The following is a 25862-nucleotide window of genomic DNA, read 5'->3' on the forward strand; positions in this document are numbered from 1 at the left end:
GTATACTGGACCGAGGCCATTTAGGGCTTTAAAGGTCAGCACCAACACTTTGAATTGTGCTTGGAAACGTACTCAGAAACGGGCAAGGTTTTGAATTCCCGCTCGGCCAGGAAGCTCACCTTGGGTCAGCTTCTTAGCCCAATCTACCTCACAGGGTTGTTGTGAGGGTGAAATGGGTAGGAGGAGAAGCCTGTAGACAATGCCGCCTTGACAGCCTTTGAAGAGAAAGGCGGCATATAAGTACAATAAATAAATAAACATTCTTCTCCAGTCCTTTCTCATCAGACTAGAATCTGGGTCCAGCCTGTTGGAGATGCAACAGGGATAATGCTTCTCTAAAACATATGTTTTTTCATTGTCCTATATTGAAAGATTTTTGGCAGAGGGTAGCTGAAACCATCAGCAGAACCATACGGAACAACCTCACATTTACAGAGCAAAATATCCTATTGAATTATACACCCAGCACCTGCAACCTTACAAAAGGACAAGATGAGTGGAATTTCCACGCAAAAAGCAAAAAGACTAATCCTGATGAATTGGAAAAATAAAAATGCGGCTCCCTTCCACATCCTATCACACCATGGACGAATTTGGAATCCATTCTTACAAATACTGTAATAGGTTAAGATCTGGTGAAGTACAATAACAATCTTGTACAGTATACAGTTTCGGGGAAGCCCCTTTATTTTTCCTTCTACAAGGGTTCTGTTTCTCTTTTTCATTCCTCTCTTTTATTTACGCCTCACAATGTTTAGTGCACATAGAATTATGTACTTTTTGAACTTCCAATAAAGATGTTTTTAATTTATTTTTATTTATTTTAAAGAACCTGGGACGCCAGCCTGAGACACTGAGATGGAAGAATACTGTTTCTCCCCGCCGGCGCCTGCTTGCCCGGCCGGGGCTTGGGCTTCATTTTGGGCGGGAGGGCGGCCTCTTCCTCCGCTTGCCGAGCCGCGAGGGCGGAGCCAAGAGCGCGCAGCACCTGCGCAACAGAAAACTCCACGCGGCTCACGGGAGCATCTTCCAGGCGGGCAACGTCGGCCAGCTGGAGCTCTCGCCTGCTGCGCGCAACTCAGGTAGCCGCGGGGGATTCCGGGTCCGAGGCGGCAGCTCTTTTTTGGGCCGCGGGCCCTTTAAATCTCTCCTGCTTCGGTGGGCGAGGACTTTCGTTTTCTGTCGTCACTTTCGTTTCCCCCCCGCATCGATCCCACCTCCTCCTCTTAAAGGAGAACAACGCTCGGCCGCCGCTGCGTCACGGAGACGGACCTTTCCCGGGAGGACCGGCCTGACTTGAAGGTGGGAGGAAAAGGAATCCACATGGGCAAGGATGCCCTGGGGGGTGAAGTGGGGAGAAAGGCGGGGGGAGGGGAGGGAAGAGCCTGGCTTTGAGTGGCATCTGTTGTTTTTTTTTTGGGGGGGGGCGGTTGTGCTGACGCGTCCCCTGCCTCTTATGGGGGCTACTCTTTTTTACGAGGATGGGCGTGGAAAAGTAGAGCCAACTCCCAGGAGGTCCCTTCGCTTCCGCCCCTATAAAATATTTGAAGGGGACATTCCCCCCCCCCAAGTTATGGGGAACTCCTATTCAAATATGCCATGTCATGTGATCGATTATGCAGGGAGGGGCTTGTCTGACTTTTAAACACTCCCTCGCCCCCCAAAAAAAATTATATTCAGGTTAGCACCCCGGAGCGCAATGCAGTTCAGCAGGGATGCTAACCTGAATATAATTTGGGGGGGCGAGAGGGTGTTAATTAGCCTAAATTACACGTGCATTATCGTCTTTATTCATAGGGTTGCCAGTTTAAACAAAATGCTCCTCTTCACAATAATATTTCATTTTTTAAAATGGATCTGGAAGGTAGCCCGTTATGGTTCCTTAGAGTCAGACATCTGTCACAGCTCTGTTTCTGTGGATGTGTCTTGCTGGCCCTGGGCCTTTTTTCTCCAGCCTCTCAGAAGCGTTTATCCTTCAGCATTTTGTGCAGAGATAGTTTCCTAAATCCCAGTGAGAACCTCTGGCGACTTCTGGGTGCTGTAGAAGCTTTTCGTGGAGCTTCCTAGGAGACCTTTGTATGTGGGGATTGTTCTCAAAAGCCTGCGATGTTATTATATCCATCTATCTACTTCTGTATTGCACAGGATGGATATGATGCAGTGCCGGATTTACGTATAAGCTAAACAAGCTATAGCTTAGGGCCCCACTCTCTTGGGGGCCTCCAAAAAATTTAAAGGAAAAAAACCCTGGGTGTACATTTCCAAAATATAAGTTAAAAATAAATAAAATAAAACCTACATACAGCAGCAGTGTTTTGTGTTGTGTATGCTCCTATTTGTTATGTGCAAATGGCTTTAGATACCTATTAGGTCCATAAATCACCATATAGCATATATTCAACACAGAAAACAGCGACAATTTGTTGTTGACAAAGGACAGCTGGACATATAAAGGGCCCCATTACCTTCAGTAGCTTAAAGGTAAAGGTAAAGGTACCCCTGCCCGTACGGGCCAGTCTTGACAGACTCTGGGGTTGTGCGCCCATCTCACTTAAGAGGCCAGGGGCCAGCGCTGTCCGGAGACACTTCCGGGTCATGTGGCCAGCGTGACATCGCTGCTCTGGCGAGCCAGAGCCGCACACGGAAACGCCGTTTACCTTCCCGCTGGTAAGCGGTCCCTATTTATCTACTTGCACCCGGAGGTGCTTTCGAACTGCTAGGTTGGCAGGCGCTGGGACCGAGCAGCGGGAGCGCACCCCGCCGCAGGGATTCGAACCGCCGACCTTTCGATCGGCAAGTCCTAGGCGCTGAGGCTTTAACCCACAGCGCCACCTGCGTCCCCCTACTGCGTTCAGTAGCTTAGGGCCTCATCAAACCTAAATCCGGCTCCGGGTGCACATATAAAAAGTAGTAGTCTGATCACTTTTCACCTAGTTTTTTTTATTCATTTTCTAGGAAAGGTTATCTCTTGAGAATATTTATTGCAGGAGAAGGTGTTGGTCCCACTATCAGCTTGCTGACTTCCCTGTTAATAGACTGCTTTTTACAGCAGCCTGACATGCAGCAAGTGGCGATAAAACGATGGGAAAACATTAACCTGTGTTAACTTACGTATTTCAGGCTGTTAGGACACAGCCAGAACCAATACAAGAGTAAAATAAAATAAAGTATGTAAGGGAAATGTCATGCTAACCAGGTCTCGCCAGGACAAGCGGGCAAATTCAGAATGAGCCTCAAGTTGTATTCTCTTGTTTCCTTGCTAATAATTAGATTTTGTTTTCATCCAGCCGAGTAAGTAAATAATAACTGATCATACCATGTATTCTGTATGCATTTTATTAAAACTTTAAATTAAGGTCAGCATTTTTAGCTGGTCTCCAAGAACCTATTTTGCTACCTTAGGGGTGTTTTCCTGCCTCTCTTGGCTGATGTGGAATTAAATGGCTACAACACAACCTGTACGTTTTAGAACCGCAAATATAAGGAGCAAAATGGGTCTCCAATATTGCAAGTAGGAAGCCTATTGGTGATTAGCATAAAGGAAACTAGGAACATGTAGAGCAAAGCTGAAATAATGCAGGACACTGTAATTATATACATATTTTCATAGGAGTAAATTCCTTCGGGCTTGATGACACTCACTTCTGAGTAAACATGGGTTGGGCTGCACGTACCTTTTAATTAATAAGAATATTAAGAGAGAGGGACGCGGGTGGCGCTGTGGCTTAAACCACAGAGCCTAGGACTTGCCGATCAGAAGGTTGGCTGTTTGAATCCTCGCGACGGGGTGAGCTCCCGTTGCTCGGTCCCTGCTCCTACCAACCTAGCAGTTCGAAAGCACACCAGTGCAAGTAGATAGATAGGTACCGTTCCGGCGGGAAGGTAAACGGCGTTTCCGTGCGCTGCTCTGGTTCACCAGAAGTGGCTTAGTCATGCTGGCCACATGACCCGGAAGCTGTACGCTGGCTCCCTCGGCCAATAAAGCGAGATGGGCGCCGCAACCCCAGAGTCGATCACGACTGGACCTAATGGTCAGGGGTACCTTTACCTTTATTAAGAGAGAGGTAAATACTGTGCAGTGGAAGTTAAGTAAAGACTCTGGTTGGTTCAATAATGTTGAAAATGTTGAAAGCGAGCTTACACTTTCTTATCTCAGTTAATAATCCAACCACAGCATTCTGCACTAGCTGTGCATCTGCAAAGGCAGCCCAATACCTTGCAATAGTCTAACTTGGAGTATCAGAGCATAGACAACTGAGGCCAGACTGTCCTTGTGGCAACTGAATTTCCAGCTTATGGGCAGCTCTAGAACTTGTGTTGTCTGGTGCAAATCCTGTCTGACTTTTCCTATTGTATGTAGGTACTGGGAAGATGCTGCTGTCTAAACCCAGCAGGAATGGCTTCTGCATCCTTCATAGAACACACTGGTAAGGAGTATGGACTATTTACATCAACTCTGTGTTTCTTGTGAAAGGACATTTTGATCTTTAACTTGCTATCCAAGGTGGACATATTTCCTTTCTGTTTTGACCTCATAAAATCCTGACATGGACTCAAAAAGCTGCTGCCTGTGGGGTTTTTGGCAAATGAGTTGAGTCAGGCCAAAAAATTGCGAAAGTAAATAAAAAACAATACTGTTTTTATTGGAACAATTGGCAATTAGAGGGGCAAGCTCCTAAGCGCATAGGGCTCTTCTCTAGGGTAAGGAAGGCTTAGAGACAATATAGCAGGAAAAGCTCTAGTGTGGAAAGTTGTTGAGTTTCTTAGGAAAGAAAATGCCAGGGCTGACATTCCGTATTCAGATTGTTTCTTGGTCCCAAAGAAAAGCAGAGAGGTTGAAAGGGGAAACCAAGTTTCCAACACACACAGGGAGAAAAGGCTTCTGTAATAAAAAAAATGCTGTATTTTTACTAATAAAAGTTCATGTCAAGCTAAGGCCTTTTTTGCTATTCCTCCCTCTCTAGTTCTACTCTATAATTTCCACTCACATTGGCAATTTAAACCCCCATCCAGTCACATCCTACCAAGTCTCTTCCTTTCTAGCAGGCAGTATTGCTTCTGTGGCCTAAAAGGAAGCAAAAAGACCTTGCGAAAAGACCTTACCTGAACTTTCCTAAAGAGCCTTTCCAGAGTATTTGTTTTGGCTCCTTACCCAGTTGTATATGGCCTCTAATCTTATCTCCAAGTGCATCACTTCCCTTTCAATGTGACTTCTGCTTCTATGATCCTAGGCAAAGGATCTAGGTAGGGGTACTCCTTTTATTAGGTTTATAATTCCCTCTACCTTGCCTTGAGTGGAGGCAGGAGTTAAAGATTAATCACTGGTTGGCCTGAGTGGAAATAGGCTACCTATGCTCTTGGTGTCTAGAAATCCCAGCAAAAAAATGTAATTATCTCAGTCTCACAGGGTGGGGGGGTTATTTTTTGGGGTTATTTTTTTAAAAGTCTGTGAATTCAAAATGTGGGATGATATTCAACTAAATAGTTGTGCTAGCGCATGGATTAGCTGTAGCACAATGGGATTTCTACCTTCTCCCCACTCTGCCCCCCCCCAGCGCCATCACCTTCTTGGAGACCAGCCATCACCAAACCTGCTACAAAGGGTTAGGGGGAACCCCCAGATCAGATTTAGGGGGTGTGCAGAAGAAGAAGAGGTGGAGAATGTTCCAAATTCTTCTTCTGGACAATGTTGAGGACAACCCTTGGGATTTATTTCTATTGAGAAAAATGTTTAGGCTTCTTAATTATAAAACTTCCGAGGTTGCACACACAATATTATCAGTAAAACACATATAGAATCAGAATATAGATTCCTATAGAATATAGAATCAGAAAAACTGTTTGAAGCAAAAAATACATAGCTAAATGATATGTCTGGGTAGGCTTACCGCAATGAAAAAATCAGCAGGCATCTAAAACATGGTGGCGAGGGTACCTGCCTAATGAATTGCTGGGGGGGGGGGTAAAGGAGGCAAATTTGGGAAGTATATGAATGTTGCAGTTTCTGTGAAGGTAGCAGATGAGGACAATGATCAAGTAGCTTTGGGGGGTGATGATAATCTCCCCCACAGGAATCACCATCCTGTTCTGACTCTCTTAAGAGAAGTGGCAGGCCTGTTTTTATAAACAATTACCATAAGGCTCTGGAAAGCCTCCTTATTTTATATGTCAGGTCTGGAATTTGCCAGATAACATGCTGCAGGTTGCAATTGCAGGCACACACTCTTCTTTGAAAAAGAGAGAAAGGCACCTTTGCCAAGGAGTTAAGAATGGCAGCCTGGAAGCAGAACAAACTGCACTCATTTTCCTTTCTGCTTTGGCAAACATTTCCTAGGTTACTGGCCCACAGTCTTTCTTTAGGGAAGTTTAGGGAAGTTTTTATTGTTTGATCTTTTATTGTGTTTTTAATATCCTGTTGGAAGCTGCCCAGAGTGGCTGGAGAGGCCCGGCCAGATGGGCGGGTCATAAGTAATTAATCATCATCATCATCATCATCTTTGTTAAGTTCCCTCCCTGTGTGTGAAGTGGGGAATATTGCGTTTGTCAGGCAAGGGTGCTCTTAAGGGAAGGTACAGATTCCTTTGATTATGTTGTTGGGATCCTGGAAGACAGACTCTGTGCTGCCATAGCAAATTATCTCTTTTCCACCTTTGTCCCACTCTGCAACTTATTTCTGCATCTTCTTCCCGTGTCCTCTTCCTGTATGTCTCTTAAGCCTGCAGGTAATGACACTGCATAAAACTACAGAATCCTAGAACAGTGTTGTTTAACACGTCCAAAGTATATGCTGTAGATATCTTCTCTTCTAAGGTTTTGGCCTGCTTTGGTTACAGGTTGAGAGAGATGCCTTGGAGGCTCCACCCTCCAGCCTGCATGGCTTGGACAACCTCCCGCAACCATGGCACTTGGAACGATGCTGGCAGCACAAGGCGCAGGGTCATGGTAGCAGCAGGGGCCGGACTGGGCCTAGGCACCATCTTGGCTTATGGAGATCACCGTCGGCGGGTGAGTGGGGCAGCTTGGGGAAGTGGGATGTGTAGTGGGTGTTAGAAAATTCCATTCCACCTTTAGATGCAGACATGGAATTGTTGCATGTCACATGTCTGTTTACATACCAGCACAGCTTGCTGGGAACTTCCGTTGCATGTATAGCTTTTGCTCTTTCCCTGTCTCTCAGAGAAAACAAAGAGAGAGACAACATGTTTCTTTGTCCTGATTTATGATTAATAAATCCGTAGTTGTAGTATGCTTCCACAAACCTCACGCCTATTCTGTGTGTGCAGAGCTCTGCTGACATAGTGTGCCCTGGCTTTGAAGCCTGGGTCGCTGATATACGCCGGAGCAGAGGCCAATGGGTCTTTGCAGCGGGACGGCTGAAAGGAGACGACCCAGCTGGGGCTAGCCAGCTGGCCTTGCGACCCTCTGCATGCTGACAGTAGGATGTGAAGAAAAGAAGAGAAGAGCTAAACGTTGAGAGCTGGGCTGTTGTAAAAAAAAAAAAGGACTTGGCACTGTGCCTGAACTTAAACTTGTAAGCAGCAAGGTGGGAGATGATAAACGTAAGACTGACACCCCCACTTGCAGCTCCCAGAAAATGGTATTCCTGGGCTTATTGCCTCCAACAGTGGAGATATAATGTAGCCATTATAGCTTGTACAGTCATTCCTTGGGTTGAAGTTGCTTTCGGGTTGCACTCCGCAGAGACCCAGAAGTAACGGAACGTGTTACTTCCGGGTTTCGCCGCTTGCGCATGAGCAGACGGTCAAAATGACGTCCTGTGCGGAAGCGACGAATCACCAGACGCAGGTTGCATTCACTTCAGGATGTGAACGGGGCTCCGGAATGGATCCCGTTCGTATCCAGAGGTACCACTGTAGTCCATTGATCCTCCATTAATTTACCTCATCCTCGTTGAAAGTCATGGAAGTTAATGACCATCACTAGGCCTTATGAAAACAAACTCCTGGATATAGCAATGTCTGAGTGTCTCACCAGACCCAGGAGGCGTTGTTAAAGGCTTAACAAATAGAGACGCCTCCCGAGAAACGTGGACCCCTTTCTTTAACAATGTTAATGACCAAAATCAAGACCTTCTTATACTAACTGCTCAATATTCTCAGTGGAGGGGCTACATTAAGTAATAAGTTTGAATGTGTAAGTGTATGTCTAGAGACAATGGATAAAACACACACTCTTAGATGTACTGCTGTTTCGTGGTGATTGTGTTTGTTTTTATTTAAAAACCAATTAATAATTGCTTAAGAAAAGGAAACAAACTCCATAGTTCAACTGTGGTTTGACAGGTTTCTCGTGTAAATAAGTGGGGCTCTTTGATCACGGCAGAAGAGTGCTAAGGACTGCAAAGAGCCCCTTGTTTCTCCTTTCTTAATGGCTTTCCCCTCTTGCTTCCTTACAGGCAGCTGAGCCTGAGACTCCAGCGCCCGCAGCTGCACCCCCATTTACGGTCTTTACCCGGAAGGAGGTGGCTCGCCACAACAGTGAAGCGAACCGGGTGTGGGTGACCTATGGCAGCGAGGTTTTTGACATCACAGACTTCGTAGAGGTACATCCTGGAGGCAAAAGTAAGATCCTCCTGGCGGCAGGGGGCGCTCTGGAACCGTTCTGGGCCCTCTACGCCATGCACAAGCAGGAACACGTGCTGGAGATCCTCCGCGGGTACAAAGTGGGGGAGCTGAGCCCCGAGGAGCCTCCGCAGCCAAGCCCGGGAGACCCATACGCCGAGGATCCCCAGCGGCACCCCGCCCTGCGGATCAACACCTTGAAGCCCTTCAATGCAGAGACCCCCCCGGAGCTGATTGCCGAGAACTACCTGACTCCCAACGCGCTCTTCTTCAAGCGCAACCACTTCCCCGTGCCCCTGGTGGATCCCGCCACCTACCGGCTGCAAGTACAGAGTTCCGGCGGGCGGACGATGTCCCTATCCCTGCAAGAGCTGAAGAGGAGATTCCCCAAGCATGAGGTGACCGCCACCCTGCAGTGCGCCGGCAATCGCCGGGCTGAGATGAACGCGATCAAGAACACCAACCGGCTGGGCTGGGGCGTCGGGGCCATAAGTAACGCGCGCTGGGGTGGGGCCCTGCTTCGGGATGTCCTGGCGGAAGCCGGGTACAAACCCGGCGACAAGGGGCATGTCTGTTTTGAGGGACTGGACAAGGATCAGAGCGGCACAGTTTACGGGGCCTCCATCCCTTTCAAGAAGGCCATGAGTCCCGACGGGGACGTCCTCTTGGCTTATGAGATGAATGGGGAGGAGTTGCCCCGGGACAACGGCTTCCCCCTCCGAGTCATTGCGCCGGGGATAGTCGGCGCTCGTAACGTCAAGTGGCTGGCCCGGATCACGGTGGGCCCGGAAGAAAGCCAGAGCCACTGGCAGCAGAAGGACTACAAAGGATTCTCCCCTTCCGTGACGTGGGACAACGTGGACTTCTCCAGCGCCCCTGCCATCCAAGATATGCCCGTGCAGTCGGCAATCACCGAGCCGGGCCCGGGTGCCTGCGTCTGCCCCGGGGAGCTCACGGTGAAAGGCTACGCTTGGAGCGGAGGGGGTCGAAGGGTGATCCGCGTCGATGTTTCGCTGGATGGTGGGAAGAGCTGGCACGTGGCCAAGCTCACCGGGAAGGAGCAGCTGCCTGGTCGAGCCTGGGCGTGGCAGCTGTGGCAGCTGGACGCCTGCGTGCCCGAAGGCACCAAAGAGCTGGACATTGTCTGCAAGGCTGTGGATGCCAGCTATAACGACCAGCCCAACACAGTGGCGCCCATCTGGAACATTTTGGGAGTGCTCAACAGCGCGTGGCATCGGGTCCACGTCAGCGTGGGCGAGGAGTAAGAGGCTGAGTCGTGCCTCGTTGCCTGAAAGAAACAAAGGGTCTTAGATTGCGGTTCTGCTCCTTCTTTTTTCCAAGAGTACATTTGCCTCCATCCTCTTGGAGAAGAGATTTAGCATTTGTTGTCACTCTGTAGCTGCCGCCGAGCTACAGCTTCCATCATTCCTGACCATCGACTTTGCTGGCTGGGACTGAAAGGAATTGTAGCCCAACGACAGCTGGAGGTCACCACCTTGGCAAGCCCCGTTCAAGATGAAGGCCCTTTTACTACCTCTTCTCTAATTTCTCTGTCTTTTAAGGAAGCCCTTCTGCTGCCCTTTAGAATTCCTTATGCGTTTGTTTCTCGAGAGGCGAATGTGTGCAACCTTCGCTGAGTTGCCTTCGTTATCTCCTGCGCTCTGCTGCTGCTCCTCCTCAGGATTGCTTTCTCGTGGTTCTTGCCGCCGTTACAAGAGCCTGTTCCCTCATTCCCCGGCCCTGCTCAGAAGACATGGTCATGGATGACCAGATGAAAAAGGAGGACAGAAATCTCGACTCTTTCGAAGAGGCGATTTCAGCAGCTGTTTACACGTTACAGGAGCCCTTTGCGTCCAGCAATCTAGCACAGTTTTCTATCTGTAAGGAAAGGGATCTGACAATTGCTTTTGTGAAACACTTAACTCCTGTCCTGGCAGGACTAAAAACACAGAGAGAATGGCTACTCTGTTTGCACATAAGAATGAGATTGGGAATAAAGGTAGTTTGCTCACATATGGGAATTCAGGTTTAGGAAAACAACATACAAAACAGAGGCATTGTGTGTTTGTGTGTACACCAAAACTAAATTTGAATGCTTTGGGTTTCCTACAACAGTAGTTGTAGGGCAGATTGCACCTGGTCATATGGGGAGCTTAGATTTATGTGTGTGTGTCCAAGGAATTGGCTTTCTCCATGGGCATTTATCTCCTCCCATGAACACTTTGTGCCTTCTCTATATATGTGTGTGTGTTAGTGTATTTTTTTTTTGGGGGGGGGATGTTAGCCATGAAGCATTAAAATAACATCACAAACTTGCAGGAAAACAGTCATAGGTAAAACAGTGTAACATTTAGTTTAATTTCAGGACTTTTTTTTTTAACACCAACTTTTTGGAAAAGAAAAAAAAGCCCTGGGAAAACATTAAAGCTTTTTTAACCTGCTGCCCAAAATATTGTAATGTAGGCAGGGCACCACCAAGAAGCACCAGTGCTTTTGAACTGTGTCTGGAAATGCACTGGGAGCCAGTGCTGTGCATTTCATTGTGTACCACCACCCACCCCGTCCAAAATTAGGTGTGTGTCCCCCCCCCACCGCCATTGCTGATCCTTCTCATCAGATCAGGACATCATAGCTGCACCTCTTTTCTTTTTGCAACCTGTGCCTGTTCAGGGCACTGCCAGCACCTGCCACAATAAGTGCCTGGAGAGATTTTTCCATTGTAGATTTGTGAGTTTACGTGACACTCACTGTACTCTTGGTACCCCAGCATTTTCTGCCAGTTCTTGCTCTGACGTTTCAGGATGGGGATGGAAAACGTCGCCATGGATGGTTTTGGGTGAGTCTCCGATCTGCCCTCCCCAAGTATCTGAAGTGGTAATTGGAGGCCAGATTTCGAGAGCTTTGGGGAAATTAATCACATTCCAGACTGGAAACTCTGCCTACTAGCTTGTAAGCATTCCCCACCCCCCCCTTACAACACTTGCCAAGCTTCAAGAATCCGGTTTAGAGGGGTTAGGAAAAGCTTTCGTCACACTATAAAAGACTTCTGTATCTATTCATGGGTTTTTTGTTCTTGTTTTAATTGGCTGCTTCCCTCTGCTGGCCATGGTGGAAAATGTATTCATCTCATTCGTTTTTTCTACTTTGCCTAGAGTTTCCATGATGACCTGTTTGAGGCAGTGTACAAAAATGCTAAGGGATTCCTTCACCTCCTCCCTTCCACTAGTGCTGTAGGATTGCATATGGGGTGGGGCAGGCAAGAGGATTTAATGGGTTGAATCCTGTCCAGGTGCCTTCATCTCACTGTATGGCTCCAGGTGATTCTCTTCCATAGCTCCAGGTCCTGTTAACTCTTTAACAAAGCAAGACAATGGGGTGGTTGGTTTGGAACTACAACATGATTCAAATGGTGCTGGGTTACAGCCAGAAAATCAGGATATGCATGTACACCAGGGATCTCCCATGTTGCTGGGTTTCAACTCCCATCATCCCTCACCATTGGCCAAGCTGGCAGGGGCTGATGGGAGTTGGAGTTCAGCCACATCTGGAGGACTACAGGTTCTCCATCCCTGGCACTGTGCACAAAGCGCTTCCTGGGTAAGTCCCAGTCAGCCCAAGAGAGGAGGGTGACACCTGTAGGTTTGGAAGGCAAATTGGCTATTCAAGACTACAAGAAGCTGGTGAGTGCCTGTTCTGTCACCCCTGCTTGTGGTAAAGGTAAAGGGACCCCTGACCATTAGGTCCAGTCGTGACCGACTCTGGGGTTGCGGTGCTCATCTCGCTTTATTGGCCGAGGGAGCCAGCGTACAGCTTCCGGGTCATGTGGCCAGCATGACTAAGCCGCTTCTGGAAAACCAGAGCAGCGCACGGAAACTCCGTTTACCTTCCCGCCGGAGCGGTACCTATTTATCTACTTGCACTTTGACATGCTTTCAAACTGCTAGGTTGGCAGGAGCTGGGACCGAACAACGGGAGCTCACCCCGTCGCGGGGATTCGAACCTCCGACCTTCTGATTGGCAAGTCCTAGGCTCTGTGGTTTAACCCACAGCGCCACTCACGTCCCTCCCGCTTGTGGTAACAAACTTCAAAGTGTGTGTGAGGAGCCTTATCAGGATCTGCCTCACAAGCCAAATTTGACAGGTGGGGCTGACCAAATGCCAAATCACCTGACATCACAAACGACATTTCAGGGCTTTGAAGTCTGGATTCGGCTTCAAAGCACCTCACTGGTAGCAAGGCACTGCTAAAGCGAAGATTTAGCACTTGGCTGCCTCAGAGGTTATTTGAAGTCCCAACATGGGGACTTCAAAACATAGCCAAGCTGAGTAGGATTTAACTCCCCCCTCCGCAGGGGTTAAATCCTGCTCAGTTTGGTAGGATTCAATGCAAACCCCTTCTTGATTCGGGAAGGGATTTGCATATAAACCATTGCTAAGCAAAGGGAAACGCCTGGCACTTTTAGCAGGGGTTTCCCTCCTTAGTGCACACAGAAAAGATTAGCGATAAGAGAGCCAATGGGAACTCGTCACAGGCTGCCTATAGTCAAGTTGAAGTTTATATGTTACAACAGTTGGCTTGCAATCTCTCCCTAGCCTTGCTGTTCTGCTTTATCCCAAATTTATCAGGTGAAGTTTTCCACCCACTTAAGAGCAAGACTTGAGAACTCTGAGCTGCCAGGCATAAGATGGAAAGCAAGCCCAAGCAGTCTGTTTGAAAAATGGTCATCAACAGGCTGGTTTCCTAGAGCAGGTGTCCTAGAGCAGGTGTAAAGTGTGTTCTGAGTAGGTGGAGGAACCTCTCTGACTTGCGTGGCTGGAATGTAGCCCAGTGTTTCCCAGACTTGGCTCTCCAGCTGTTTGTGGACTACAGTTCCCATCATCCTTGACCTGCTAGTTAGAGATGATGGGAGTTGTAGTCCAACAACTGCAGGAGACTTAAGTTTAGGAAACCCTGATGTAGCCTACTGTACAAAAGTAAGAGCTACATCCAATGATCCGCCCAGATTTGCCTCTGGCCCACCCCACCACTGGCAAGCACCCCTCCCCTCAAAGGCTGTACACAAGGGAACATGCCCTTAAGCTGAAAAGGCTTCCCCTTTTGCATGGGGAAGGAATGAGTAGTTCTTAAAACCAGATACCTTTTAATATCTCCACACTGCACAGGGGAAACTATAACATTTTTTTACTGTGTAATGGCTCCTTCTGCTCTGTCCTTATTTGAAAGCTGATGAGTGTGATAAAATATTGCATTTGTTCTGTTAATTTTGCATAGGGTAAGAATCTATATTTTCTAGTAGTCCTTAATAAACACTCCGGATTTTATCTCTCTTCTTTTTGTTTCCACCTGTGTTATGTACATCTCTTCTTCCTTGCTTGTAAGGTTATATGCAGGTCCATCTCTTGCTCTGCTTTTGAACTTCATTCAGACATAAAAGCCCGGGATAAGTTAACAATGCTGCATTTGAGAATTCCACGCCCAATGGGAACCACCTGTAATCTGAAACACTCTTTAATTTGAGGTACATCCGCTTAATTTCAGGGGAACTTGCCTTCAGTCTGCAGTGTATATTCTTATTAGTTTAATCTATACTCTGCTCATGCGACGGGCCCCAGTTATGGAAACCACAGCCATAATTACCGGTATATAATTATTGGGGGTGCTGTAGCACTAGATTTCCTGCATCACCAGGGGATTGGACTAGATTATATCTTAACAACCCATCCACCTTTCTGATTCCATAAAAATCAGTATATGTACTTTGGTAACTGCTTGAGTGGGATTCATCTGAAGATGAATGGGAGCTCCCTGTGCAAGGACTTGCAATGGAGCCTTCTCCCCCTGTGCCCCCTGAAATTGGCTTGGGGGTGTCATGAGGGCTGATTGTTCCATCTGGTATGCTGAAATGCTTGCACAGAAGGAATATTCAGCATAGTACAATGTCACACTGGCTCTATTAGGTGTATGTCAGTTGGCAGATTGCTTATAACTTAATTAATTTACATTTCCTCTCGACTGTTAAATTTGTCAGCTGACCCCATTGGGGTCTCATTTGCAGGGATCCCCATAACTGGAAGCTTTCTATCTTATTCTTGTCCGGACAATCTGATGTTTGCTTCTCACAATGGCAAGTTAGATGCCACTAGGATGCAGTCAGGGCACGATGAGGACAATAGCCAGCTTCCTTATTTGCTCCCCCAGTAACTGGTATTCAGTAGCATACCAGTGGTAGAAGTCAGCTGGTTCTTTGACAAGGTTGTAGTGGGCCTGCCCAGGGTCTAGTGGCATATCAAGGGTGAGAGGATAGCCTTGAATGCAACACAGGGCTGGAATCCAGTGACTCTAACCTGATTTAGATTGTTGCTGACAACCTCAAGTCTAAGTCAGCAAGCTTGCAGCAACACAAAAGCCTCAACTTGAGCAGTGCTGAGCTAAACATAAAATTGGATGGAACATAACGCTACTGAATAAAGTTTCCTAGTGGGCTCTTGCAAGGGGAGCTGGGTAAGTGTTGAAGTAGATGATGAGGGGATTGCTTCTGCTCATAACATTTCCCACCCTCCACAAGGACAAATTTTGCAGGTTCGTGCCTATGGATTAATTACAATGAAAATAATAATGATTGCCTAAGTAAATGAGGGGTGGTATGCCACAATTTTGAGGACAAGGGTGATTTTGTTCCCTGACCAGCATTATTAGATGGTGTGTTGTGTTTGATGTGCATCTTGCATCCAGATCAAAGAGATTCTCGGAGCCAAAGGTAATTTGGTTCATGTCAGCACGGATTCTCTGTCCTATTTACATGTGGGATAAAGGGCTTTAATTAGCTAATTCGTCAGCTGCAAGCTCAAAAGAGGACCACATTAGCACACGCAGGGTGAAAACAACCAAATTTAATGTGTTCCTCAGACAATGCTGCCAGCTTCAAAGAGAATTTTAAATTAAAATCGACTGGACGGGAAATGACAATTTGAAAACTATTATCAGCCTTAGGATGAAGAAGTGCTTCATCCTCTCCCTCCCCCCCCCAAAAAAAAACCCGTGAAGCGGTTCCATCCTGTGTGTTACATATAGGAGAACCCACAGTCCCTGTGGCAGCAGGAGGAATTACAGTGGTACCTCGGGTTAAGTACTTAATTCGTTCCGGAGGTCTGTTCTTAACCTGAAACTGTTCTTAACCTGAAGCAACACTTTAGCTAATGGGGCCTCCTGCTGCTGCCGCGCCGCCGGAGCAAGATTTCTGTTCTCATCCTGAAGCAAAGTACTTAACGCGAGGTATTATTTCTGGGTTAGCGGAGTGTGTAACCTGAAGCGTATGTAACCTGAAGCGTATGTAACCCGAGGTACCACTGTACAGGTCTCTTGCAAGCTAGCTATAACCAGTAATTTGTGCTGGAAGCTAGAGCCACAGGAAACCCTATGCCTCTTCATCAGCATCACCATTAACAATAATAAATAACTGCTGGTTACTTAAGCCGTTGTGCCTTTGTGTGTTTGTTGGGGGGGGGGGTCTGTTCTTAAACTGTGTCAAAATGTAAAACGGAAATAAGGGACACGTGAAGATGCTGGAGACCTACAGTTCATCTAAGCAACCTTCTCCATCGGCAAGTGTAAGGAAGGGCCAAGCTAGGTCCTGTCAATTTATCCCCACTGGTTTGCTCCAGTACTTTATTTTGTTACTAAGGGTATATATAATCCTATGCCTGCTTGCTGGGCGGTTCCAAATAAATCCCACTGAAACTTCCCAAGCTTTGGGTCGTTAAGGGTGAAGTTGCAAGCGTACTTACGTCTGAGCGAAAACTGGTAGGATAGAAAGAGAGAGTACGTAATAAAGGCAGACAGTTTATTCGTTACACACACACACAAAAAAATAATACTATGAAAGAAAATCGGCAAGGACGTTCCCACGCGCGTCGGAAACAAATCGGTCGTCCCTGCTGGTGGTGAAACACGCAGAAACACACTATCGATACCCCGCGTGCAACATATTAGTTCCTTCGACACCTCTAGAACCATCATTATCGCGATTTGCAAGGAATTGGGGGAACTGCAGGACCCGCCTCGAACTGTCACGTTGCATTCATCGCTGGCTGGCGACCGGGGGGCAGATGCGAGGCTAATAATTGCTGCTAATTTAAGATGCAAGGCTAATAATTGTTAATTTAAGATGCAAGACTAATAATTGCTGTTAATTTAAGATGCAAGGCTAATAATTGTTAATTTAAGATGCAAGACTAATAATTGCTGTTAATTTAAGATGCAAGGCTAATTGCTGTTAATTTAAGATTGGGGAGCAACTTGAGGGGGTCCCCCGATCGGCGAATATTCGGACTCCCAGACAGACACGCCCCGACACCCCCCCCCCAATATCTCCCCTTCGCCAGCGCTCTGAGCCGATGCTCTCGGCGTTCAGCTTGTGCCCCCTGCTCCCTCTCCTCCTGAGACCGCCATCGATACGCCCGGCGTTCGGATCGTCCCTACTTCTATCCAGGCGCCTCCGTGCTCGGCCTGCTTCCCTCCTCGCCGCCGCCTCCCCAGCGACGACCCTTCTCTCCGCCCCCGCCCCCCCCCCGCCCATCAGTTCCCGTATCGACTCGCTCGGCTCTCTACCCGCTCCCCCTTGCCTAGCCTCTAAAGCCTTCGCTCGATGCGCTCCCTCTCCCACCACCCCCTGACGGAATGATGATGCCCTGGGCGCTTTCTTTGACCACCACTCGAGCCTCTCGACGCTCATCTCCCCGCGCCTGTCGCCTAGCAGAGGGACCGGAAGTGGCTCGGGGAGGGGAGGGGGGCTCGGTCCCTCCTCAGGTGAAGGCGCTGTGGATGGAGCCGCCGTCGCGGAGCCATTGAGCCCCCCTCCAGCGCCCCCCACCCCCCTCCCAGCGGCTGGGCCGGGGGGGCCCTCCCCACGGCGAGGCGGCTGGGTCTGGAGCCCCCCCGAGTCAGGTGAGGAAAGAGAGGGGCGGGCGGGCGGACGGGGGCCGGGAGGGAAGAACGAGCAAAGCGGGGCTGAGGCGGGAGGTGTCTCTGGAAGTGGGGAGTCGGATAGCGGAGGGTGGGGGAAGGAGTTGAGGTGAAGGCTCCGAGGGGAGCGAGGAGATTCCTCGGTGGGCAGAGGGGGAAAGTGCGCGGCGCTCTGTCAGGAGCAGCTCTGTGCGAGAGGAGGTGGTAACTAAGGAACAGCTGGCTGCAGGGAGAAAGGCGCAAACTTGGGCTGCGCCTTTGCAGGAGCTCATAATAGAGGCTTTTCAAGAAGGGCCCGCCGAGGAAGTCGAGCCCCAGGGCTAGGAGCACTTAGAAGTTCAGCTTCGTCCTGAGTGGTGGGGACTGACTGGAGGCGGTTGTTTCGGGATGGTGTCTGCCCTACTGGTTGGAGAAGAAGTGGGACGCAAGGAAGGAGAGGTACCTGTCACTTCAGGGTAGTGTTACTCTAAACATGCTGGAAACAGCAACGAAATGCAGGCTCTTGTCTTGTGCCAGGCTATGGATTTGAATCCCATCATTCAGGTTTTGAATAGGTTTGGCTCCGCATTGCGCGTGCATCTGTGTTTTATCCACACACATGGTCCTGGCCACACACACACACACACACACACAGATTGTGAGTGTTGTATTCTGATGGGCTGCCATGAAGTCTTTAGCAAAAGGTACTTTTCTCCCTGGGGAAAGGGTTCTCTGTTGTACAGCGTTGAGTGTAGTTGCCTCCTCTAATGCATCCCTTATTATGCATCAGTAATCGAAGGTGAAGGAGGAATTGATAGATTTGGGAGCATGCTTGTTTACTGTACTCTTCTGACTGCATACTTCTTGCAGAGAAGAATCTGAATGAAGACTTAGAAGCCTGGTTATCTGTGGTTACCTCTGAAAGGAAACAAACCTTCTCTTGATGATAAGCTTTGCTAGTACCCTGGTTAGTCGAAATTCCAATCACTTCTCATTTCCAGCTCTTGCTAAATTAAACTTTTAATATTTCCCTTGTACAATGAGACTAGTATATTTTTTCCTGGGTGGTTGTATGTGTGAGAGAGCAAGAGAAAAGTAACAGGAATGTGAGTATCTCCTCAAAAAATGCAGTCTAAAACTGAAACAAAAAACACTCCTTTGCTTGGGAAAATGTGGAAACTTTTAGGCTTATAGTATGAAAAGTTCATTTTCAGTGTTTTGCTTTAGTTGAGTTTCTTCTACACTAATATATCAGGATTTACATTTTTGGAGTACTGTTTTCTTTATTCAAACCACCATAGTATCATGCTAAGAGAAATACTGGTAAGCTGTAATGGGCATCTTGTTCTGGAATTGAAGGACTGAATTCCAGCTTGCCTAGCTCCCAAATTTGGCTGCTTTTGCATCTGCAATGAATAGAGGAGGTGTGGAGTTTGAGAAGGTGGAACTATACTTAAGAGAGCTGGGTGTGCTAGAGTAGGACAATTTGTTCCACATGCTCTCTTCTCTGTGTGTATGAGCTTCCTTAAAAATATAGTTGGAGTTTTATTAAGTATGACACAGTTGTGCAAGAGTTTCTGACATTTTCAGCATGATATTAACAAGGTTATGTTGGAAAGGTGTCTGCCATGCTTTTCCTGGCATGCATTTGGACTATTAGCCTTAATTTTCTATTGCTTCTTTATATTTATGAAGTGGCAAATTCTCTAAATAGCCAGTGTTTGTTGGGAGATGTGTAATGTTGAGTTATTGGATCCCACCTAGCAGAGTCTCAGAACCAAGCTGACTCTCATTGTCATGAATGCAACAATATACACCTGAAAGCGTTATTCATGGGGCAAAATGTTCTTTCCAAGTCAGTTGAGGCTCATCAGATAAAGGCAGGACTTCATTCATTCTCTAGCATATGTTTAATGCTGCTAGACATGTATCAGGCCAGTGAATCTTAAGAAGGTTTCAAGTTTCTTAGTTTGGTGCATTTAAGTCACATGAGCTGGCACTGGCTTTGTAGATAGGCTTTTTATCCCCAAACTGGTTGTTAGGTTTCAAGACGAACTTCTCAGCTGACTTATTCAAATGGTGTAAAGTACAGGGGTAGCCCGGGATCTGTGCATTAGAAACCATGCCACTTTCTATGCCATGGTAGTTCCTTTGTCTAATGGGAACAATGTTCTTGTTACCCACTTCAAGATGCTAGTGTTTCATATTTGTTCTAAACTATCACAGTGTATTGTGTAAACTCATCTCACTGAGTTTCTTTGACAATCAAATGTGGACATTATTTGTTACTGCAAGACTTTATGATAAGCTTTGGGATTCTCTCTGTCAGGTCTATTCTTCCGGTCTTATATGTGGCTAATTCTTAGTAAATCCCACTGTTTTTAAAATGACTCACTTCCAAGGTTAGAGCTTGCAATCATGCATACAAAGAACTATGATGCTTAGCATTTATATAATGAGATTGTTTTAAATCATTCACATACGTTATCTTGTTATCCGTACAACAACCATGTAGGGTAGGGAGAGTGTGATTATTGTATTAGCAATTGTAAGGCTGAGAGAAAATGGCTTGCCTAAGGCAACCTATTTAGTTCATGGCAAAGGAGGGATTTGAACCAGACACATCCTGATTCCTAGCTTATTCTCCAAGCTGCTAAGCTACACCGGTTCTCCATGGACTACTTCGTTGCTAACAACCATGTGAAACCATAACACTTCCTCTGCTATTGTATTCCAGGCTTATCTAAGGTGAAAGCTTTGTTTCTTATGAATAGTACTGATTATGCTTTGACAAGTTAAAAATCTGTAATCACGATAAATGGATGGTGTGGCCTTTGCCACCATACCTTGAAGGCAGGCTATTGAGCAGCAGGAGAAAGTGGCCTTTTCTCTTGTATTTCAGCTTCCTGTTTTAAAATGGTTTGGGCTGTATGTGCTTCAACAACCACTTCCAACCTTGCTTCCTTTTTGTGGTCTCAAGATCACCCCAGGACGTTTTGTCAGAACCTCCCTCAGACTGAATAGCCTACCAGTATGGCAAAAAATCATACAGAACTATTCCTGGTACCTGCTCTTTAATGGTAAGAGTTGTTTAGATCTGCCTCAGCCATTAACATTATGTAGCAAACTTCTTATTTAGTCTTTTGGTGGCCCTGGACTAAGCCTACATAGGGCAGACTTGACCATGAAGGTGAGTCTTTCAGTTGCCTCTTATTCTTTTCACACTATTTAGCAATGTTGTATTACTCTAGTTCATAGAAGAAGGTAAGCTTAAAAACTGGAATAGGGAACTGTCATAGATCCAAGCAAAAGCTCAGCAAGACTTTTGATTCAAGTTAGCTGTAGCCTCCTGAAGTTTTTCTTTTACTGAGAAGATCAGCCAAATGATTAATTTTCCTGTTTGGAGCAGACTCCTTGACTGGAATCCCTTGTCCCAGAAGTTATTCCTGTTAGTTTATCTGGATGCATATACAGCTCACCTTGGAGACTCAGAGTGGGTTATGTCTCAAAATATCAAAAAATAAAATAGTGCAGAATCTTAAAATATCTAAAGCTTCTCATGTTTCCTATGCACAACCATATTGACATGTATTCTTGCTATGACCCTGGCAAGCATTTACTTCAGGGAAGAGAAGTCTCAGGACTTGAGGCCTCTCTACCTGGTCTTGAGGGCTCCCCTCAGACTGTACCCGTCACTAGCACTGCTTCAAGCCCGTCTCAGGAGTGTCCTTTAGTTGTTATAGTGGCTCTTGCTTGCTTAGATATGTAGAACCCTTTGTTTTTTTGCGTGGCTGGAATGTAGCTTATTGTATACAAATAAGTCACATTTGTTGCTCCCCCAGTTTTGGGTCTGGCCATACTACTTTTGCTTCTAGACATGCCTATCACTGGTACATAGTCCTGGAGACAGAAATATGGTTCTCCACCCCTGCTTTACTAGAAGGGCTTTCCATAATGTGAGCACCATTCTTTCTATGCCCTTAGACCAAGTCTTTTTAAAGTCTCTTTTAAAGGTTAACTCAGCATACCTCTCTCATTTCTTGGGGTGACAAGACAGTACATATTGAACTAATTTGCATGTAATGTTAAACCATGGTTTATAAAACAAACCATGGTTTAATTTACACCAGCACTTTGCTCCTCCCCATTGCTGACTTTGCTCCATATGGGAGGAAACAAACTAGAGTCTGGCTTGTCACGACATGAGAACCCAGCTACTGCAACCTTCTTTCATTCCAAAGAAGGACCAACTTTGGCTTCTGCTTGCAGGGCTTTTGGAGAGGAATAAGCCTCTAGGAGTCTGGATTTACGCTTCACAAGCTAGACTCGTTTGTTGCATGCGAACTAGGCTATTGTATTGTACAGGAAACATTTTTCATCTTTCCAAAGCACTCTATAAGTATATGGCAGTTGCCAGCCTGACACCCTAGTGATCTGTGGGAGATAGCAAATGTTAGTTATATTTGGTGGTGGACTTTGCTCTGAGTGTGACTGTTGTTGGTTTAGCTCTCTTTGACTCCACTTGTGGAATGAAAATGGTTCGCCACAGCTCTCTATATGTATCACCATTTATAGCTGATGGTAATAGTGCTTAGCAGTTAACCCTTTTCCCCAAGAGGGATACAAATTTCTTTTTGAAATTGATTTAGCCAGGGGAAGCCTGTACGTAATAGAATTATAGGGTCACAAGTATTTGGCCTTCTACCCTGCGAGATGGAGGTTATCTGAGTTCAGTTGCAGGGAGGGAGGCGGAAAGTGTCAGGGTGAGCTCTGTGGCAGGCAAGAGAGAGAAGCTGAGTTACTGTGGACCTTTTCAATCTGGAACAACCGTGTGCCTTTCATGAGCTGGATTTCATTAGTACACATTAATAAAAATATCAGTGTTCAGAAGTGGTATACACCTTTACTTTTAATGGTAAGCACTACTCTGTCTTGGGTTGATGGGCAAATGTTGGACTAACTTTTGTGACCCACTCTAGACATGTGCTGAAGAAGTAAGTGTGTGGGGCTTTTTTGGTGTGTGTTTTTTTAAAAAAACTTGTGTCTTTGTAATACTGTATTGATGAGCACTCAAATAATTGCCCATATGATAATTAGTTTGTGATCGTAAATTGCACTGCACAGTTTCTCAACGTTTTGTCTGCTGGAGAATTATTCCTATGTGATTACCATACAAATTTGACGAGCAAATTCTACTAACAGGAGAATTGTTTGCCCACATTCCTGGGGATGAAAATTCTCTTGAGCTGAAGTTTCTTTCCCCGAATTGCTGACGTGGAATTCCCCTGTCCATCACCACTAGAGATTTGCCTAGGAATCCTCACAGGAACAATCCACTAGCTAATAAAATGTGGTACAGTGTTAGACCTTTCGATTCCAATGTCTGAAAAAGTTCATTGACTTCTGATTTATTATATACACCAGGGCGGAAAACAATCACCATTTCTTTTATGGCTACCTGCTACTCTCTCTTGGTCCCTTGTAAATCTACTCCTCATAATGTCTCTTCCCTATTTCTGTGGCAGAAGTTTTGGCTCCTAGGGGAGGTGAGGGTAGCATGGGAAATAGGGAAGGTCAGAAATTTTTCTGCCTCTTTCTGTTGCAATCTTTCTGAGAATTGTTCTGCAAAACCAAGTTGACAGGGAGCATGAATCTTCCTACATGAAGTAATACTGGTGTTTGGATCTTGGCGGTGGTCCACAAGTCAATTATTATTGGCGGCATCTTCATCGCAAGTCTTTAACTTCCTTCAGAAGGACCGAAACATGTTGTCATATGCACTTAGTTGTTTGAAAAAAGCAGCTCCCTGGTGGAAGCTGTTTGAGGGAATTTGTATGTAAATTTCTTCTAAAGAACAAAATTAAAGTGCATTAGCCTGCAAAGATAGGCCTAAGGGAGATATCAAGAGTTCTGTTGGAACGAGCATGTAGGAAATGCTAAATTGAAATGTTAAATACTTTTAATATTAAAGTGTGGGAGTGTAGAAGATGCATAACCGTAAAACAAGCTGGTGGTGTGCTGATGGAGGAGCAGATACCCAGTGTGTGCTGCATCAGAAACATATTGTGAACCAGGGGGCCACTGCTCATGCGCATTTCAAGTTTATAGTAATTAACACGGGAAAGATAAGCACGCAATTAGTAATGCTTAACTTTGCTTAGAATGCCCGCATCATTTTGCATTCCTACAGCTATGACCAGATCCCGTATAGCATAGATAAGTCTTGACTTCTGTCCAGCCAAACGGGTAACTAAAATGTTCAAAACTGATCCAGTTCTTTGAAATCATGAAACGGGCAGGGCTTTGGGAAGGTTTTCTTAATAATAATAATAATAATAATAATAATAATAATAAATTATTTATACCCTGCCTTCCCCAGCCAAGACCAGGCTCAAGGCGGCTAACAACCAATAATAAAAACAAGTTGTTTAAATACAATTTTAAAAACAAGATTAAAATACAACATTAAAACATTAGGAAAAAGAAAGAGGGGGAGGGAATCAAACTGATTCTAAGCCAAAGGCCAGGTGGAGCTACTCTGTCTTACAGGCCCTGCATAAAGAAATCAGATCCTGCAGGGCCCTGGTCTCATGAGACAGAGCGTTCCACCAGGCCGGAGCCAGTGTTGAAAAGGCCCTGGCTCTGGTTGAGGCGAATCTAACTTCCTTAGGGCCCGGGAGCTCTAGGGTGTTGCTGTTTATGGACCTTAAGGTCCTCCGTGGGGCATACCAGAAGAGGCGGTCCCGTAGGTACGAGGGTCCTAGGCTGCGAAGGGCTTTGAAGGTCAAAACCAGCACCTTAAATCTGACCCTGTACTCCACCGGGAGCCAGTGCAGCTGGAAAAGCGCTGGGTGAATATGCTCCCATGGCAGAGAGCCTCGCTGCAGCATTCTGCACCCGCTGGAGTTACTGGGACAGCTTCAAGGGCAGCCCCGCATAGAGCGAATTACAGTAGTCAAGCCTGGAGGTGACCGTCGCATGGATCACTGTGGCCAGGTCTTAGCCCCTGTGTATTCATGCATGAGGCCCGCAAATTTGTTTTAATGAAAGTTTGAGATTCTCAGCCTTCTAACTATTGCTCGTGGCTTGAGGCAGGTGGGAGACGGTAACAGTGTAGAATCTGATGCCTACTCCTGTACTAATGTGATCCTCCTCTGCAACTGCTGCTGGAAAAATCTGGGGAGCCTAAACATTAACTGTTGACCCACATAAACTTGAAATGCCCCCCCCCCAGTGGTATGTGTGTTAATCAAAGATCTCCACGAAACCATTGACTCCCTCCCATCTTGTTTGCAAATGTGCTCCAAAACATTTGCAACCCAGCAGCCGCGAGAATGATATGATGCTGTAGAGGCTTTCCTTTTCTGATTGCTGTGTCTCCGTCTTGCCCCTTTGAACAGGCTTCCCCAGTTTTTCATGGAGTTTTCTCTGTGCCACCGCCAGAAGCCATTTAGTGTCAGCACACACACTGATTGCCAGGAAAACATTTTCTTTGGTGTTTAATGTGCTGCCAGTTTGATAGCTACATTAGCTTTTTGTTGTTTGTTTAAAAATACAAATGGGTTTCTTCCAGGCTGGCTTTTCAAATGTTTCAAACAATCCAGCCTCTTTCTCTTCCACCCCCCCCCCTCCCTTCTTCCCCTTTGCTTCAAATGGTTGGTTCATCTGACTAACTTCTATTTGCAGCAAGAGTGGAAAACAAGTCTTTACAGAGGAAAATAAACGGCTGCTCATGGAAACAATGGGTTGGGGGAAAAACAGTAAAGCCTTTATGGATCATACTAAATCTTCCCTTAACTCTGTAAGCCTTATGGAGCTAATTGCTGGCTACTAGCAAATTTTGGGTGCTAGTCTTGCCAAAGGTCCATCCATCCCCACCCCTTCTGTGAGATCCCTGGTTGGAGACTTATGATTGTCCAGTGTCTCTTAATGAGAATTGGGCACTTAAATGTTGCCCTTTTTTTTTTTTTTTTGCCTTGTTTGCTAATTACCTTGTCTTTCCATCACACTGGCTGGCAGCATACGATAGAGGTTGGGAAAGGGTTTCTTGCCCTTTTCCTGCCTTTTGGTTTTTTAAAAATACCCTCAATCTGTTTTGAGACCTGCATTATATGTTACTGTATATTCCAGGGCTAACCTACTAAAATAATTGCTCATTCCTGGACAGTTTCAGCATCTGAATCCAGCTGTGGAGTGCATTTTGCTCGCAGTGGAACATTTATTATCATTATGATTGAACTTTAGGGTGTGTGTATACACAAATATATGCTGGTTTAATAAATGGCAGGTGGCTATATGCAGCGCAAGAAGTGGGGCAAGATTGACAGACTTCGTTTGCG

The 25862-nt window shown here is 46.3% G+C and overlaps 2 protein-coding genes across 7 annotated transcripts in view; both read left to right on the forward strand.

The window, feature by feature from the left end:
- Positions 1 to 986: 986 nt before the first annotated feature.
- On the forward strand, positions 987 to 13904 carry SUOX (sulfite oxidase). The gene is made up of 4 exons (XM_079965497.1): positions 987 to 1302; positions 4361 to 4427; positions 6834 to 7005; positions 8417 to 13904. The coding sequence occupies exons 2-4, from the start codon at positions 4372 to 4374 to the stop codon at positions 9845 to 9847; spliced, it is 1659 nt and encodes a 552-aa protein (XP_079821623.1). The 5' UTR covers positions 987 to 1302; positions 4361 to 4371; the 3' UTR covers positions 9848 to 13904.
- A 3487-nt stretch (positions 13905 to 17391) lies between these two features.
- Positions 17392 to 25862, forward strand: part of IKZF4 (IKAROS family zinc finger 4) — a 71706-nt gene continuing 63235 nt past the window's right edge. For 2 of the 6 annotated variants that reach the window (XM_079965490.1, XM_079965492.1), the window contains exon 1: positions 20498 to 20603. In XM_079965490.1, the coding sequence (XP_079821616.1) occupies positions 20601 to 20603 (3 nt within the window). In that variant the 5' untranslated portion in view covers positions 20498 to 20600. Of the gene's footprint in view, positions 17527 to 20497; positions 20604 to 25862 lie in introns of those variants that run through there. The other 4 variants (XM_079965491.1, XM_079965488.1, XM_079965493.1 and 1 more) reach the window with 4 other exon arrangements.

This window comes from Podarcis cretensis (assembly GCF_951804945.1).
Source record: "Podarcis cretensis genome assembly, chromosome: 2".
In the NCBI taxonomy this organism is placed as follows: Eukaryota; Metazoa; Chordata; class Lepidosauria; order Squamata; family Lacertidae; genus Podarcis; species Podarcis cretensis.